We start from the raw sequence: 17,889 nt of genomic DNA, 5'->3' as shown, positions 1-17,889 counted from the left end.
TTTGTTGACTTTTTTCTTTAATTTGTTTGGTACTATAACAGTTTGGCATTGATACAGAATTGGCCTCATTATTTGGTAATATTCTGTCCATACACTTGAATGTCATTACTCTGATCTTTGTTAAGATAACTAACATTTTTTATTTAGGAAAACATTATATTATCTTTACTTGCAAAAAGTTATAGAACACTGTCAGAAAACAGCTTCTGTTTTCTTTAGTCTCATTAAACAGACCACACTTCACAAAACAACAATGGGAATATAAAGAAGAATAAAGATCTGATTCTTGTTTTCATTTTCTCTTGCAAGATTTTAAAATTCCTCTATGTAAATGAATTATATCTCAGACTGCATGTCTGAATCTGTCCGGCCAGTAACTGAAGTTACCAATCCAGAAATTATTTTTTCCACAGTCCTATATAGAAGACTGAAAGATGAGCATTCCTTCAGTCAAATGTCTTTGCTAGAGCTGTCTTTTATGAGATCAGGCAGCTAACTGGAATGCTTTTAAGAAAAAAGAAATATTTCTATGGCAATAAAATAGCAGCAAAAACTCTCCCTTTAATTTAACTATGTTACAAAACACCCAGCCCTAGCCAGGAATGGGGTAACAGGGAAAGCAGGAACAGACAATGAGACAATGAACTTGAAGTAACCTCCATGTTAAGAACTGTTCTCAAAACTGAAGTAAGTAGATGTATATGGGATGTAAAAATCCATATATAGAATTTGAAAGAATTATCGCTTGAGAAAGAGGCTCTGGATTCCACTAGTGAAAGCTTTTCAAAAGGCAACGAGATTAGTTACAGAACATGAAAAAGTATCACTAATCAAGTGTAAATCTAGTTTGATATGGCTTCAAGGAATTTCACTTATATATTTCAGCCATTCTCACAAAATATTAATTCTCTCTAGATATATTTTTGTGATATGTTCATTCCATTACAAGCTAGCAATAAAACTTCTGAAACACCTTTCTTTCTTATGGTTTGGATTACATACATACAATAGAAAATGCACTTCCATTACACTCATTGACTGAAAATGAGAGATGCATAGGTGAGAGGAGGATAAGACCTTGGAGAAACAGAAGATAAATCTCAAAATAGCTGTCCCTCCTGTACACTTATGCATTCTACTGTAATCTGAGTGTAGACAAAGGATAACAGTCCTGAAGATGTATCTGTACTTGCAGGAAAGAGCCCATCACATGTGTTTTTGCATGTGTGTGTGTGTGCATGCACGCATGTGTGTGCCTGTGTATGTCTAGAAAGGATGGCACATGAATCTTAAATAAAGGAAACAACTGATGCAGAAAATGCCAAACAGAAAATCCATCTCCAAAGTAGCATTAATGCAATACCAGAATTCGTCAGTGAAAACAGGGAGCAGAATAACTATGGCATCTCATTTATTTACCATTGGAAAATGGTTTCCGCAGTCACATGATTGAATGTCAATTCCATGCTGTTTTCTTCTGTGTTTTGTACCAAATACTCAACAAGATACCTTTTTGGAGAATACTGCAAAACCAGCTCAATACTACTCTCCTACATGCAAAACATATTGTAGGAAGATATTTCAATGAGGCAGGATGAACTTCACATACATATAAACATGCAAAACCTTTACATGATTTCATCAAAATAATTCCTGTAAATCTCATCTGATTAACTTGTCAGTCACACTGCAGTTTGCCTGTAGTTCTATGTATATTGCAAAAAAGGACTGTTGAATAACCAACGTAGCATATGAATGCAGAGAATAATTTGCAGGGTGAAATCTCCAGAAGACAAGTGGTTTGGGAGATGCTTCTTCATACATAGAAGACAAAAAGTAGCAAGCCCTGGTCTCATGCAGTTTTGCTCACTTATTGGTAGTAATGGAAATGCAAGGAAAGGAAAGCTTCATTGAGATTATACTCCTTATCCAGTCAATCAAGGCACATAATTTTGGTCCCAAAGGAGCCTAAAGGGGCAAACTGTATTATTAAGTATAGGCTACTATTTGATGATCAGGCTTCCTTATCCCCTCATTCTTTGATTTGCTACTGTGACTAAAATCATACAATCGTGTATGTGGATACAGACCAAATTGCAATACCTTTCTATTGATGCCACAGCTATCTGTTAGGAAGGCAACTGTTACGCAAAATAGTGTAACCCATACACCTTTGACTATATTTTTTACTGACTAAATACAAAATGGAAAATAAAATACATGCTATTCATTAAATCTTCAAATTATCTTAGCTGGAATAATTTCAAAGATTTGTACAAATGCACTACTATAGAAGCATTTGACTGGCTTGTGCACTATTTCGATCAATAGTTAACTTTAAAGAATTTAAGGCAAGAGACTGGATTAACCAAAGAGAAAAAATTGATGAGGAAGTTGAAGAGAACCTTTTCTGAAATAGAAAAGAAGTTTCATTTATAAAATTATAACTCCACATAAAGATATTTTTGCACTTCCAAATTTATTTTGTTTTATAGAAAACTATTAAAGATCTTTAATGGATTTTTGCAAGCAAAATGACCCACTAGAATTACAACTTTTATCTGAGAAACCTAATGTACAGTGTTCAATTTTGTATTGCTTTAACAGAAAACATACCAGCAGGTTTCTCAGATTCAAAGACTAGATTTCACACATATGAAATTGAAATACGATCTTAAAACATTAATCCGAGACACATGACATTCCCAATTTGGAACCAAATCAGCTTGAGCTCTCTGAAATGCCATGTCACAAGTCAGACAAAGTCTATTTTAAACTCTACATGTGTAAATTTAGGGCAAGTGAATAGGCTTTGCATTGATGTAAGTCACAAGGGTTTGGCCAAACTAAGTTGCATGGCGTTTAAATCAAGGAAGTTCAATCTTCAATATAATTACAGTAAATTATTTTTATGGTGACACGACCAAGAGGACTATTTATTTATTTATCATTTCAAAAGTACTTATAAATTAACCTGTTTCTTTCAATACTTCCTTTCTGCTTTCAGCTATACATACCATAACCCCAGGTCTCTCTAGCTACAAGCCATTAACAGGGCATTTTACATGGAAGTATTAACTCATAGTATTTCCTTGCATAAAATATACATATCCTCTATACTACTGAATGAAGAGATAATAGCTACTGAGCAGTTAATGTCATTTACAAATCTGTGACAGGAATGACACCTTTGCCATTGAAAGACTGGTAAATGGTTATTCCTTTTACTAATATCTGCTACTTAGAAGAAAGGCAATAGCTGATGGAAGGAAACAAATTTATTCAATGGCTTCTTTCTTTTAAGCCGCTCAATGCTAAAACCAAACCAAACAACAACAAAAAACCCCACAAAAACCACACGTAAACAAAAAAAACGAAGAAAACACACACCAACACCACCCCCAGCAAAACCAAAACAAAACCACTAGGCTAAATTTAGAAGTCTGGACATTCACAATTATTTCCGATAGGAAAATAGACATCCTGAAATCTCTAAATCCAAAGGACTCCTCTCAAATGGAAAGAAATTAGTAAACTAGAGTATGAAAACTTTTAAGATTAAAAGCTGGTTCTGCTATAGAATAGACATGAGAAAGAATAAATCCTATCTTACTGACTTCAGAAAAGTGAAGAAGTTATGTTAGGGAGTGATCCCTATACCGGCAGTGCTGGTAAACTGCACTCAAAGAAAACAGTTAAATTCCCTAAATCCATTCTCATATAACCTTCAGGTTAAACATGTGAGAAGTAGAGATCTCTTTTACTGGGAAAAAAACCCAAGAGGTTGTTCAGTGTCAAAAAATCTTCCTAAATGAGACTGTAACGAATATGTCTTTCTTTGAACAAAAAAATCCCACCCCCCAACAATGAAAACAACCAACCAATCAACTAAAAAAATCAAACACAGGACATTTGGAAGACAGTGTGGCTGTAAATCAGCACTAAACATAAATATTGAAAGCTGACTTGTAAGAAATTAATCATTAAATATAATCAAAATTAGCAATATCATGCATTATAATTCTAGACTGAAAATTAATATTGTCAAACTTAAGCCATCCAGGTAGGTATATGACACAAGTTTTCAAGGCTTTTTCTGTAGTCTACAGAGACAAGTAGCTCCAAAGGCCTATTTAAACAATCTTAAAATAAGAAGGGACAGCTGTGGTTTGACAGTAGAGTAAATGCAAGCATTTTAAGGCATAGTATCTATTTACTATAGTATCTATTTACAAAAAAAATCCCAAATACTCAAAACACATTTACAGGTTAGTTCTGCACTGGCTGCCTTATAATGTTCCATATTGTGTGCCGTTTAATTAGTCAGAAATGTGACTGCACGCTTAGGCCTGAGCAGAATGCAGTCTGTAATGCTGAGTGACTCACTAGTGCAGCTATTAATGGTGAAGTAACGGCCTATGAGAGATGAATACAGATCCTTCCTTTCTGCATAAATTATAAATGGCACCTGAACTGTTAAAGCTAGCAGAGAGGAAACTTCCCTGTGATACCAGATTCAAAGGCCCTTGAAATCTATGGAAATAATCTCATCAACTTCAGTAGGATCTGATATTACACACTTCATGCATATTAAAGGGACTAAAAAAGATTATTTTAAGCACACACGATTATTATCACCCTATTTGTTTGCACTTTAATGTTCCCACTCAACTTTTTTCAGTTGTCTACCTTTTCCTCTTTCAGCTACTACTTTCAGTTTGGTGACATGAAGAAATGTCAGCTGAAGAAAATGTTTCATTATGCTTAATACTTCTGTCTGACTCTGAGATATACAGCTCGTATCTCTGGCAAATACACACTTGTTCCCTTCTCTTTCTCCTTTACTTTTCTTGAAGGTCTACTTTTCTATTTCATGCAGAATTTACTGACCAAATGAAGTTACTGCTGATTTCATTGGTGTTTTTCCAGTATGTATTGGGCTGTTCATGCTTTGTCTCTGACAGTTCAGAGAAAACACGCTGTAACAGGTACTTCTTATTTGCACATTGCTGTGGTCTGTTGTCAGTCTTTCACGCTTCTCCTAATGTAAGGGAAGACCACTGGCACCTGTCTTCTCACTACATTATTCAATCTGTTTATCCCATTAGGCATGTTCCAAAATCCTCATATTGCAATCCTACTGTTGAATCCCCAGAGATTCATGTATTTCTTTTGCACGTATATACAAAGTTTTTTAAATATTCTGCTTTATTACACATCTTTTTGTACTTTGTTTTTCAGGCTTTGTGGGCTCTGCTTCCCATTGTGTTCCTTCACTGTCATCTCAAAGGAGACCGCAGAAACTGAGAAATGTTAATGTTTATATGAGAGATTCCATAGTCATGGTTTGCAGATATCCAACAAGAAAATGATACACTACACATCAAAGACAGCACTAGACCAAAGGTCTGCCCTGCCTAGTAATGAGACTGAAATCATGAGCAGTGGCATTTATTTCTTTGTTTACATTAGATGTATAAAACAAGCTATACTTTCAGTAGTCCTAGATACATGATGGCAGTGGAAAGTACAGAACCATGAGCAGGTTGAGCTCCCTTATTTCATCCCAAATCCATCACTTTCTCTTCCTCCTCTCAGAGTAATGCACAATTGCGCTAACTTAGAAAATTTATCCTTGTCAACCATAAAAAAGTCTGCAGTATTCCTTAGAAGTTCAGCATAAAACAAACAGTTTCCTTCATATTAATTACTTATGTAAATGGATTATGAATGTTAAAATCATGGAAATAGTTCTACTATTTCAGATAACAAAATCTCTTTTTTTTCCTCCAAAAACAGGCAAGCAAACAAAAAGAAACAAACAAAACAGACTAATTGAGGCAATGGGCAAGAAAATGTCATCTTGACTCCCTTCTCCTTCCTATCCCCTGAATTTTACAAAATTATTAAGAACTTTGATGCCTTGTAAAGGATTGTGTTGGGCAGCCCTAGGTAGAGACAATTCTAATAGTACCAGCTGTAATACATAATACTAATTAAATTACAATTCTCTTTCTACTATTTGTATAGCATATCAGCTTCTCCAGGCCTTCCTTCCCCCCTTCCCCCTTTAATGTGGTGAATAATGCAATCTATCTCACCTGTAATTTATGTCACCAGATACGAATTAATTTTCTGTATATATTGGATGATTTGTAACAGAGTCAAATTCAAATTATACCACATGAGCAATGGTGAACGTTTTCACTCTAAATGACAGATGCAGAATTGTGCATCCTTGACAAAATGAGATCAAAAACTGCAAGGAACTGATAAGGAGGATAATCCACTTTGTAGAAACAAATTTCTAGTTCATGAAAATAATAGAAAAAAATGAAGCATTCAAGGTCTTAAAAAGGTTTGAACATAAATTATCTGTTGTATTGAATAATATTCCTGTAGATGTAAAAGGGCCAATAATCCAGTTAAATACTCATACACAATTTCATGAAATGGCAAGAGGAAAGTAAAAGCACATATCTCCCCTGTGTGAGCTTTCTGTTTGTTAATTACACTGTAGCTAAAGTATGCAGACACCATCTGTTTCAGTCAGACAACTTTATATACTCAAAGAATGTATATGAAAGCTTGAAAAAAAGTTGCAAAGAATTATCTTTCTCTTTCCTCCATCTCCTCAAATACATTTTTTTCCTGGTTATTAAAATAATAAGTCCATACAGCAACAGTGTAATTCAGGTTGTGTAGCTATTTATACATTATCTTTAAAATCTTAACTTAGGACAAAAAATAATCTCTGCAATTGTAATCAGGAACATATATCCAAACTGTGCAACATCAAGTATTTGATAAGGATCACTGTGATTTTGTGAACCTCGACTGAAGAGTAAGAGAAATGCCGAGGCAGTAACACTTCGTGGAATCTTTAAACTGTCATCATTAGATCTCAACAGACTGCAAAAGCATGGAGAATTAAATAAAATACCTCTCCTTTCAGATGAAACTCTAAAACCTCTTTTCAGGTAAAACACTGGAAGTACATCAGTAGCTGCTTTATGGCTTTACTCCCATGTCCAATCCATTTTTCCTTGCAACTCCATTCTTGATTTACTTTGATCTCTTTTTCCACTCACCCTAAATGACTACCTGAATATGTTCAGTGCATAATGTTCTCCCCATTACCTTTTTGGCCTCAACATTAAACAAAGGAGCATGTCTGAGGCTGGAAAGCAGATATGTGAGACTCTCCCAAACAGGCTCTGGAAGGGGGCAAGGTGATAAAATGGCAAAAATATTTCAGAGCTAAGGAATTGAAAATTCTATTCATGGCTTCAAAAACCAGCAGATGGAGCAGAAGCACTCTTTCAATACGCATTAAATTTCTTTTACTTTGTCCTCTCATTCACATACTTCATTATTCCTTCAAATTACTGTGTGCACACACACGTATTTGTCATACATGCAGAAGGAATAAGGGTAGGGTAAAACCAAGCATGGGAAGCACAACAAGGTAAATAATGTTATCATTAAGAGTCTCTGTATCGACCCATGTTAGAAACATTGCTACTGCTAAACAAAGTTATATTAGAACAGATCTTGCTAATCTTAAAAAAATACATATAAATTTCACTGACCAGAAAAAAAAGGTCAAAATGGACCTCACTCAATGATTTCTTCTGTTTCTGCACTAAACATGTCTAAAGGGATTTAATAACGGTTAAGTAACTGTTTAGATTTGCTACCATGCTGACTGTAGTAAGATGAAACAGCGCTAGAAGGCAAAACGGAGGACACCGCTGTTCCTGTAGTGCTCTTTCCCGTTTCATCCTATACAAGTGCAGCAGGAATGAAAACTCTGCACAGATGTCTCTGAAAGCAGGAACTCTTATTGACTAGAAAAGGATGGAGCCTTTAACAGGCCTACATCACCTCCTTTGTGAAAAACACTAACCATAATTATGAGCATTCTGGCATTGCCCCAGCTGCCCTTGAAACAAAGCCAAACTAGCAAAGGACATTATTATTTTTTTTTATTTATTTAAGATAAAAATATAGCTTTACAACAAATCTGTAAGTCTGGACCAGTTCTTCCCCTAACAAAGTCAGAAACGTTGCCACTGATTTCAACTGTTCCCAGAACTACAATTATCTGTGAGTGAACCACCTTATAAGAAAAATAAAAATTAAATTCATCAACTTACTTGAAAACTGTATGGCGAATCCAGATTTGCTGATATAAAAATCTGTGTCAAACTGGATAGTTACTATGTTGAGTGTACTGTGAATACCTTCAGGAACAAGGGATCCACTAATTTCTTTGAGTAACATCTCATTCTCAGGTGGACCATCCCAAACTCGTAGAATGTCATGGGATGCCTCAGTATCAAAAGCAAGAAACTGGAGGCTGTAAGAATACCATGATTTTATTTTCAGCTTTCATATTACTCAACAACATATCTTTAACAACAAAACTACACCAAAAAAGCAAATAAACTTTGATTTCCAAGGGTGATTTTCTGTAAAGTTTCACACCTTTACCTTTGGACACATAAAAGGCCAATACAGAAACGTATTTGAAAGAAAAAAAAAATTAATTTGTCTACCATGAAATAATATATTACTTTAGCCATTCAAATAATCTATAAGTATCCACAGAATGTTTTCAGAAAATAGTTTTGTTTTTCTTAAGACAATATTATCACAGAATCACATAATCACAGAATCACTAAGGTTGGAAAAGACCTGTAAGATCATCAAGTCGAAACATTAAAAAAACCAACCAAACAAACAAACAAAAAAAAACAAAAAACCACCCACAAACCACAAAACACACCACAACCCACACCAAAAACAACCCACCCACACCACAGCATCATGCCATGCCCATCAAGCCACAATGCCATATCTACACGCTCCTTGAATACCTCCAGGGAGGGTGACTCCACCACCTCCCTGGGCAGCCTGTTCCAGTGTGTTACCACTCTCTCAGTAAAGAACTTTTTCCTAATATCCAGTCTGAATCTCCCCTGGCACAACTTGAAGCCATTTCCTCTAGTCCTGTCACTAGTCACTTGGGAGAAGAGACCAACACCCACCTCTCTGCAACCCCCTTTCAGGTAGTTGTAGAGAGCGATGAGGTCTCCCCTCAGCCTCCTCTTCTCCAGGCTAAACAACCCCAGCTCCCTCAGCCGCTCCTTATAAGACTTGTGCTCCAGACCCCTCACCAGCTTTGTCGCCCTTCTCTGGACATGCTCCAGCACCTCAATATCCTTGTAGTGAGGGGCCCAAAACTGAACACAGGATTCGAGGTGCGGCCTCATCAGAGCCGAGTACAGAGGCACGATCACCTCCCTACTCCTGCTGGCCACACTATTTCTGATACAGGCCAGGATGCCATTGGCCTTCTTGGCCACCTGGGCACACTGCTGATTGGCCACCTGGGCACACATGATGACATTCTCATCAAATCAAATTAAATAGAACTGTAAACTCATACAATTAATGTTATAGTGTGAATAAATGTCTAACTAAAAAGAAATACTGAAAGGCAGGGTTTTTTAAAAGATATAGGCACTTCCACTAAACAGCTGTGCTGGCTCCAGCACTTTTTACTTTGTATATATTCAATCTTATAACTTTGGCATTAAAATAGCATTCATATTAAATATTTTTAAATCAGATTTCTAGTTAACAGTTCCTGTCTGTATATATATTTGCATAGATACATATATGTATTGGTTTAAAATTCTTCAGCGTTTTGAAAAAATATAACCAATTTTAAAGCTTGATCTTCATAACTCATAAGACAATGGTCATTGAAAAATAGACAGTTTCAACACAAACCTACATATTCAACCCAGAATGCCAAAAACACTGGCCTTGAGTTGCATGTTAAATTTTAAATCCTAAATCCCATTTTTCCTCCACTGTACAGGTATGATTTGGTAATTATATAATCAAAAAGATTTGTTATAATTGTTTTATTTCCAGTACCTGACAATATTTCCTGGGTCTACTTCAATCACCCACATGCAACGCAGATTGTTGTCATAGGGAAAAGGATAACCAGGAGATAAGATTCTTCCTGATGATTCTCCTTTAAAACGGCCTCCACATTCAGCTAATAAAAAAACAACATTACATAACGTATTACTTTTAATTCATTACAGATGGTCTTCCAGCTAATCGTCTGAGCAATCAATTTATGTATCTACTCTCTTGCTGAATAAGTAACACAACTAAACTGACTATGCCCTAAGATTGTAAGACAACATATAAGGACCTGAAGTGCCTTGGGAAAGGAACCTGTAAATGTGGTTTTATTTGAATATTTTTGTATTTTCCTTTAGCACCTATGTTTTTCTAATAATTTTGAACACACCATAATAATTAGAAAATATACAATTATATAATGAAAAGAACATGGATTGCTACTTTAAAAAAAAAACAAACAAACCAAGAACACCATATCACACTAAAGCAGTAGAATTAAATTAAGAAAACTAAATAAATGAGTAAGTACAAAATAATTTATTTTTTTAAAAAAAAGAGAGGAAACATACTAAATAAAGGCAAGCTATTCAGAGAGAAAAATCAGTCTTTCAGCCTAGAAAAAAAAAACTTTTAAAAAGTCTTACTCAAAACTTGTCCTCACAGTGAAGCTAGGAAATTTCTTAGAGGATAACAGATGGTAAGTAGCTCCCTCTTAGATGGCTGCAGCCAGCCATTAGGCAAAACTGAGTATTTCATAATCTTAATACCTAATCTTTAAGAAAACCTGATTTTTTAAATGTAGATGCCTGAGACCTTTAAAACCTTCCTATTTTGCTTTCCTTCCTTTTAAAGTCCCTCTAATGTTTTCTCTCTTGTGAAGTGCAAAGCCAAAACAATGCTTTGATTAGATCTCGTGGTATGGTTAAAATGCAGTTTTATTTTCATTTAATGTCACCTAAAATATTTAGTTGAGAGATTTATTACCTTATGATCTGTGAGTTCCGTGATAAAATATAATTGAAATGCTACTCTTGATGGATTTTCTGACTTAATAAAAGCAAATTTGCAGAGACAGGTGGCCTTTCATATCTTTTTTAAGCACTTTGCAAATCTGTTAATTCCTAAATACTCTTTAAAAAAAAGAATCTTTTGTAATTATTCAACTCAGAGTATAGCATAGTCTACTATTCTTCCAGTAGAGTAAGGACATAGAGTACACTATAAAGAAAAAAATCACTCACTGACAAACTGAATGAAATTTAAAATTAACTACATTTCATCAAGGACCACTGAAAAACTACAAGTTTATAATATGCAATTTTCACAGAGAATAATCAGTTTGCTTTTTTATTGTGATTTTTGAAGGTTCGCTCTCTCTCCCCAGTGGCTTATTTCTGCCTCTCCAGCAAGGTTCCAGCTCCCCAGTTTTGCTGGTTGCCAAATCAGCTGTGCAAGTGATGACTTCTCAGAAAGTAGCATCCTTTCAGGTTACATAAGGAGTAATAGAGCAAAACCCTATTTATCTTACATCTCCAGATTGCTTACTATGAAGACAATTCTAATTAAGAATCTTAATTTTGCCTCCAAGTGTCAATGCTAAAGATTCTTCTAAGGATGTCAGGTTAAAGGAAATATATATTATCCTACATTTCTTCCTGCAAATTCCATGGATAATATGTTGTATTGTAAAATTTACTACATGTTTAAGATTTTTGATTACTACAACTGCTTGAAAACAGTTTTGCTATTGTCTTGTCAATGTCACATTCTTCCATAAAGTAATACTAAAGCAAGAACAGTAGCATTTTTAAGCCAATTTCTGATAGTAATAGCAAATTAAAGTGTCTGTTGACTTACGTTGCTCATAAATATGCAGGAAATAATTTTAATTGTACGTGCAAACCTAAAATATTTCATGCAAAGCATCACTGTTTTCACAGATTCTTGGGGTTTGCCTGAACAATCCATAGACCCTAAAAGAGCTTGTGGTGGGCTGGGAACAAATTCTTGTAAGCATGAAACTTGTGTGCATACAGCTACCTGAAGTACTCTGGAAATAAAGGGCATCAGCGTTGCAGAAACAATCTTTTTTTTCAATTTTCTTTCATAGCAAAGAAGCTTAGTTTCAATCTGATTCTAACTAAAAGTGAATGTTGAAAGGATTCCTATAAACCAGAAATGTGAGAACAGTTTTACTGCTGATTCATCTTCACCTCCTGCTATTTAATCCATTACTGAATTTAAAGTCTCAAAAACTGTCTGTTGTTGTTTTCTTTGAGGAAAATTTCTAATCTGAGCACGCTTTTTCTTACTGACTTTTTGTGCATCTCTTAACTGCCCTTCTGCTTATGGGTTCTCTCCTAGCCAATTTCCTCACATATCTTTACTAAGATATCATTAATCTTTTACTGTACATTTTTCAGCCCAAGAACATATCAACTGATGTCTAAGACATTTTATAGGTTTCATAGTACATCCCTTCAAGAGTATTTTAAAGCATCTGCAGTGATCCTTAATTAACATGAAAAACCAGAAGGTATATGGAATTCAAGATCATTATTTACAATTGGCATTCAAAAACTTTTTGATTTCTTAAGAGTGTCTATACAAAAAACTCACTTGTTTTAATTAAAAGTCTTTTAAAATCTATTTAGCCAAACCTATGCAATCCTCGAGTTGGGATGGATACTACTGCTGATACAGACAACAGCTGCTTAACTCTTCTCTGGATGCAAGTAACGTGTTTTACTACTTGGCTATGGAGAAATAACTAATTGATATAAAGAAAATCAATATAAATAATTCCTAAGCTCATTTAAATGACACCATCTATGTACTTTTGTTTGCTTAATGAAGAGCAATACATACAAATAAATGGTATTCTGAACTGGATGGATAGGTAACCTCCCTGTGAATAGCAGACTAATAGATATGTTTTGAATATGATTAATTTAAAACTCAATAAGTTTACACCACAGATTGATTCACAGTCTAAATAGATTCACCTATAAACATTTTGGAATAATTATAATGTAGTTTTTACAAAGAGTCAGATGGCAGTGCAATACCTAAGTGCTTAATCTGTGTAAATTTTTTGAAAGATAATGATTTGAGTTGGATGGTTTACCAGTATTGAAACAAAAAAACAAATATAAAACCTCGACTATATGCAGCATAACAGAGGTCCAGATTCAGCTCTGGTTTTAAGTTTGTTGAAATTTTTTGTTAGTTTATATCAGCTCTGAATCTGGTTCACTTCCTAATCCAAAGGTGGCCAACCTGTACCTTTTGAGCTGTATGCATCTATTTTGGAGAGGAACTGTTGAATAATCAAATCCAGGGACCTTCCTCCAAACAGCCTCTGTCATGTAGGGGACACATGACAACACTGTTGAACTCCCATCTGTGAGCTATTCTAGTGACCCCTTCCAGTAGACTTTCTAGATTTGAACTGTATGAGGGTTTGAATATTTGCTTAGAATACAAGAAAGTTGAATCTCCCACAGTTAGTGTAAATAGTGCACAGTACATAATCTAGATAATCAATAAAAAAAACCTAAGGAATAACTTTAGACATATTTACCTTGGTCTGTTTCAAAACTAAGCAAGAACTCATATGTATATCTGAGAGTTACTACGGTCATACATCCTACGTTTTTGAACACTTATAATGGAACTGAAAATGTAATTCGTTGTTCAAACTTCTAATTTCAGTGTTCTAGCACCTTCACATTTTATTTGATCTTTTTGTTTCGACTTCCATCATATCCTCTTTGTACACCTCCTATTTGCATGTTCCACTGCCATGCTTTCCCCCTAATTCTTTGGTTTCATATATCCTAAATGATGTAGAAATTAGTCAAGACTTACCACAAATTTGGGATTTAAGCATTTATTCCCTAATTATTACTCTAAGACAGCTGTTCAGTTCTTATTTGTTGTATATTTTTCCTAAATGGGCTTTATGTCTTGATAAAGATATGCCAAAGTACATTGTTTTCTAGCAAAGTGCATTTCACCCCTTGCTTCCCCTACTCACTCAATCACTGTTTCCTCTAAAAGGAGATGAAAAAGGAAGAAAATTACTACAATATTGAAGTCTTGCCTTCTTTTTGCTCAGGAATTGAGCCTGTAGGTACCTGCACAACTTATAAAGTTATTGTGATGTTGTAATAAAATGTATAATATTGTGTTATTCATCACAGCAGCATAACAGAAGCCAAGTGACAAAAATACAATATAACTCTATACCTCTTCATATCTTTAAGTTTTTCTTTTAATTTATTTTGTAGTATTTATATGTAAATATATGAAAAGTTTTCTAGCTTAATATTATTTAGATACAATTTTAGAAAAAAAATGCTAGTTTTACAACCCCTCATAAAATATATATGGTCCTAAATTTCTAATTAAGCTGCCTTTTTATGTTGACTATTTGCTGACTATAACTAGATTTTCACATATCAGGAATTTCAGAATGCACGAATGTTTAATAATTACTATCTTTTTTAATCTAAAAAAGGCAACATCACTCACATAGACTTAGATGAGATCTATGCAGACAGATCTGTAAATGTGTATGTAAATAGTTCTGTATACATACAGATCAGATTTCACACAGATCTAACAATCCTTGCAATTTTTTTCTTTCTTATATTCGGATAATTGTTTAAGTAAATGAAAAATAAAAAATAAAAGAGTCTACTACCAATACATGATGGCAGAGGATAGTCCCATGCCCTTCTTTCTCCAGTCATACACTTCAGAAGGCTACTTCCATGGAGTGTGTAACCTGGATTGCACCCATAAATTATAGTGCTTCCAGCAAAATGGCCTTGGTCACTGATTTTATATCCAAACTGTGGCACACCAGGGTCTTCACAATGTGAAAGCTCAAAACCTGTGGCAGGAATAAAACATTGTAGTTACAGAATCAAACAGATAGATACATTAATGAAAATTAAGATCTTCTGTTTTTCAATGGAAATCAAACATTATCAAGCTTCATGTAACAATATATTTAAAGTTTCTTCTCTGTTTGTAAACAGTCTAAGTATGATAACTGTCTATACCACTCACTTAAAGCATGCAAACCAAACTGTCATAACATCATTTTTCCTAAGAGTCCAATGAAAGACTGAGAAGGAAATTCATGATCATTATCAACCAGTTCTAAAATGATATCATAAATTATAAAATGGTAGTTAAAGTGACTGTTCATTTACCTTGATGCCAATCTAGTTTGTGAATAGACATTTAAAGGCTAATAAACAAAATTGCACAGCAGATATGTTTGTCGTTATTGTGCATAGTAACACCAATGGCACACCATCACCTATGGCACCAAAGAAATACTGTTATATTCATCAATCTGTACCCTAATCCTGCATTCAGTAGTTTGTAAATTTATAAACTACATGCAGGAAGCAATGCTAATGGTGATATAGAGAATTCAAGCAAAACAATTTGGACATTTTGGAGAATTAAGAGATGTGGAACAAGAAGGAAACACAATGACTTATGCATTGTACAGAAAGAGGGAAGCATATTAACATTTGGGAAAACATAAACTGTAATTCGGAAGAAAGATTTTCTATTCCAAATAAGGTTTTTTGTTATTAACTGAGAAGCAGCTCAAAACATCACTTTGTTCAAAACCAAATTTATTTTATCAATATCATGCAGCTCAAACTGTTTCTTAGTAAAAAAAGGCACTTTGTGTCAGACTGATATTGCTATATGTAGGTGACATGGGAGCAAACAAAGGGTTTTTCATATCTGCACTGTTCATTGAAGTCATTTACACGGTATTTGTCCATCTGGTCAACAGTTGGTAGCCTTTCACAATCTCTCCTCAGGTACTGAATCATTACTATTCTTTGATTGAAAAAATGTTCATTATTTTATTTTACAGACAAAATGCTTCAGGTTGGATAAGGTTGTTTGCTCACGAAAGGAAAAAAAAGGAGGTCAAATGCTGTATCTTCCCAGTTCTTCCTTCAGCTCATTTAATGTCTCACTGAAAATGGCTCACCTTCTGAAGAGCCCCCACAACCTCTGAGCTGAATTTTTCTCATTCCTAGCTAAGGTATTGTCTCCCAGAACAGACCACACTGCAGAAACTCTAGAAGCAGCTAATGTGAATCCCAAATGAAGAACCTTTTTTGATATTGCCAGTCTGGACACTTAATGAACAGTTAGAATTTCCTGCCTTCTAAGAAAATTATTGATCACACTGTGTGAAAAGAAATTAAAATGTGCCTTGATCCCTGAGATGTCCTCATGTTTGGATGGCCTGCTTATAGACACAGCACCAAAGTAGTCTTTTTAACTGATCAATTCCCTCTTGAGGGTGATCATGTCACTCTATTGCCTAAGTGTAGATACTAGTAGCATTTTTGCTGCCCTAAGTGTATTTCAGTTATCCACACAGTGCTGGCAGTTCTGGCAACAGGACCAAAGGGAAATCTGTATCCTTCTGGAGAAGCACCTAGTAGCTAGGTGCATAGTGAAGGGGATGTAGAATGGCAATAGTTGGCTATTTTAGACAACTGAAAGAGCATGTATCCTCACAATGTGTCCCTGAAGACACAGAATGTTTCATTATAGCTTGTGGGGATTTTGTTTACTGCTTAAAAGCATCAGGGTAAGCCCATGGTACTTTTGGAAGGTTTCACTGTCTACATCTCTGCAAAAAGAAATATTAGCTGTCTTTCCCAAAATGGAAAATGGCCTGGCCAATGGGTGATGATCAGTAGCACAAAATCTAGTTGGGGACCAATAAATAGCAGTGTGACGTAGGGGTCAATACTGGGTCCAATCCTATTCAACATCTTCATTAATGATCTGGATGAAGGGGCAGAGTTTACACTCACCAGGTTTGCTGATAACACCAACTCTGGTATGCCAGAGGATCACGCTGCCATCCAGAGCGATCTCAACAGGCTGGAGAAATGGGCTGACATGAACCTCAGGAAGTTCAAAAAGGAGAAGTGCAAAGTCCTGTACCTGGGGAGGAACAACCCCATGCACCAGACTATGCTGGGGGCCAACCAGCTGGAAGGCAGCTTTGCAGAACTGTACCTGGGGGTCCCGGTGGATGCCAAGCTTAACATGAGCAAGCATTGTGCTGTCACAGCAAAGAAGGCTAATTAGGAGGCATGCATTAGGAGGCATTCGGCTGCATTAGGAGGCATGTTGCCAGCAGGTCAACAGAGGTGATCCTTCCCCTCTACCCTGAGCACTGTTGAGGCCACATCTGGACTATGGTGTCCAGTTCTGCACTCCCCAGTACAAGAGAGATGTGGAGCTAATGGAGAGAGTCTAGCAAAGGGCCACTAAGATGATTAAGGGATGGGACCATCTCTCCTGTGGGTAAAAGCTGAGAGAGCTGGGACTGTCCAGCCTGGAGAAGAGAATATTCAGGACGTATCTTATCCATGTATATAAACCTGAAGGGAGGGTGTAAAGGAGATGGACTATACTGAGTCTGACTGGGATGGAGTTAATTATCTTCATAGCAGCCCATATGGTGCTGGTTTAGATTGACTAAACCAGTGTTGGTAACACACCAATGTTTCTGCCATTGCTGAGCAGTACTTGCACAGCATCAAGTCGTTCTCTGTTTCTCACTCTGGTCCCGCAGCAAGTAGGCTGGAAGTGAGCAAGAGGCTGGAGGGGGACACAGCCAGGACAGCTGACCCCAACTGACCAAAGAGATATTCCATGCCATATGATGTCATGGTGAGCAATAAAACTGGGGGATAGTCTTTCCAAAGGGGCCATTGCTCAGAGACTTGGTTGGGCATTGGTCTGCTTGTGGGAGGTGATGAGTGACTGCCTTTGCATCACTTGATTTTTTCTTTTTCCTCCCTGTCTTTATTTTGACGCATGAGTTTTCCTCACTCTTTCTCTTCCAGTCCTACTAATATCTACAAA

The 17,889-nt window shown here is 35.7% G+C and overlaps 1 protein-coding gene across 3 annotated transcripts in view; it reads right to left on the bottom strand.

The window, feature by feature from the left end:
- CSMD3 (CUB and Sushi multiple domains 3) overlaps positions 1-17,889 on the bottom strand; it is a 731,455-nt gene that overhangs the window by 237,930 nt on the left and 475,636 nt on the right. For all 3 annotated transcript variants that reach the window (XM_059815714.1, XM_059815715.1, XM_059815716.1), the window contains 3 exons: positions 14,660-14,851; positions 9,952-10,078; positions 8,160-8,362 (listed from right to left, as the gene is read on the bottom strand). In XM_059815714.1, the coding sequence (XP_059671697.1) occupies positions 8,160-8,362; positions 9,952-10,078; positions 14,660-14,851 (522 nt within the window). The remainder of the gene's footprint in view (positions 1-8,159; positions 8,363-9,951; positions 10,079-14,659; positions 14,852-17,889) is intronic.

The sequence above is a fragment of the Gavia stellata genome, chromosome 3 (assembly GCF_030936135.1).
Source record: "Gavia stellata isolate bGavSte3 chromosome 3, bGavSte3.hap2, whole genome shotgun sequence".
NCBI classification, from domain to species: Eukaryota; Metazoa; Chordata; class Aves; order Gaviiformes; family Gaviidae; genus Gavia; species Gavia stellata.
The sequence above is the reverse complement of the archived record's forward strand: the minus strand, read 5'-3'. Positions and strand labels throughout refer to the sequence as shown.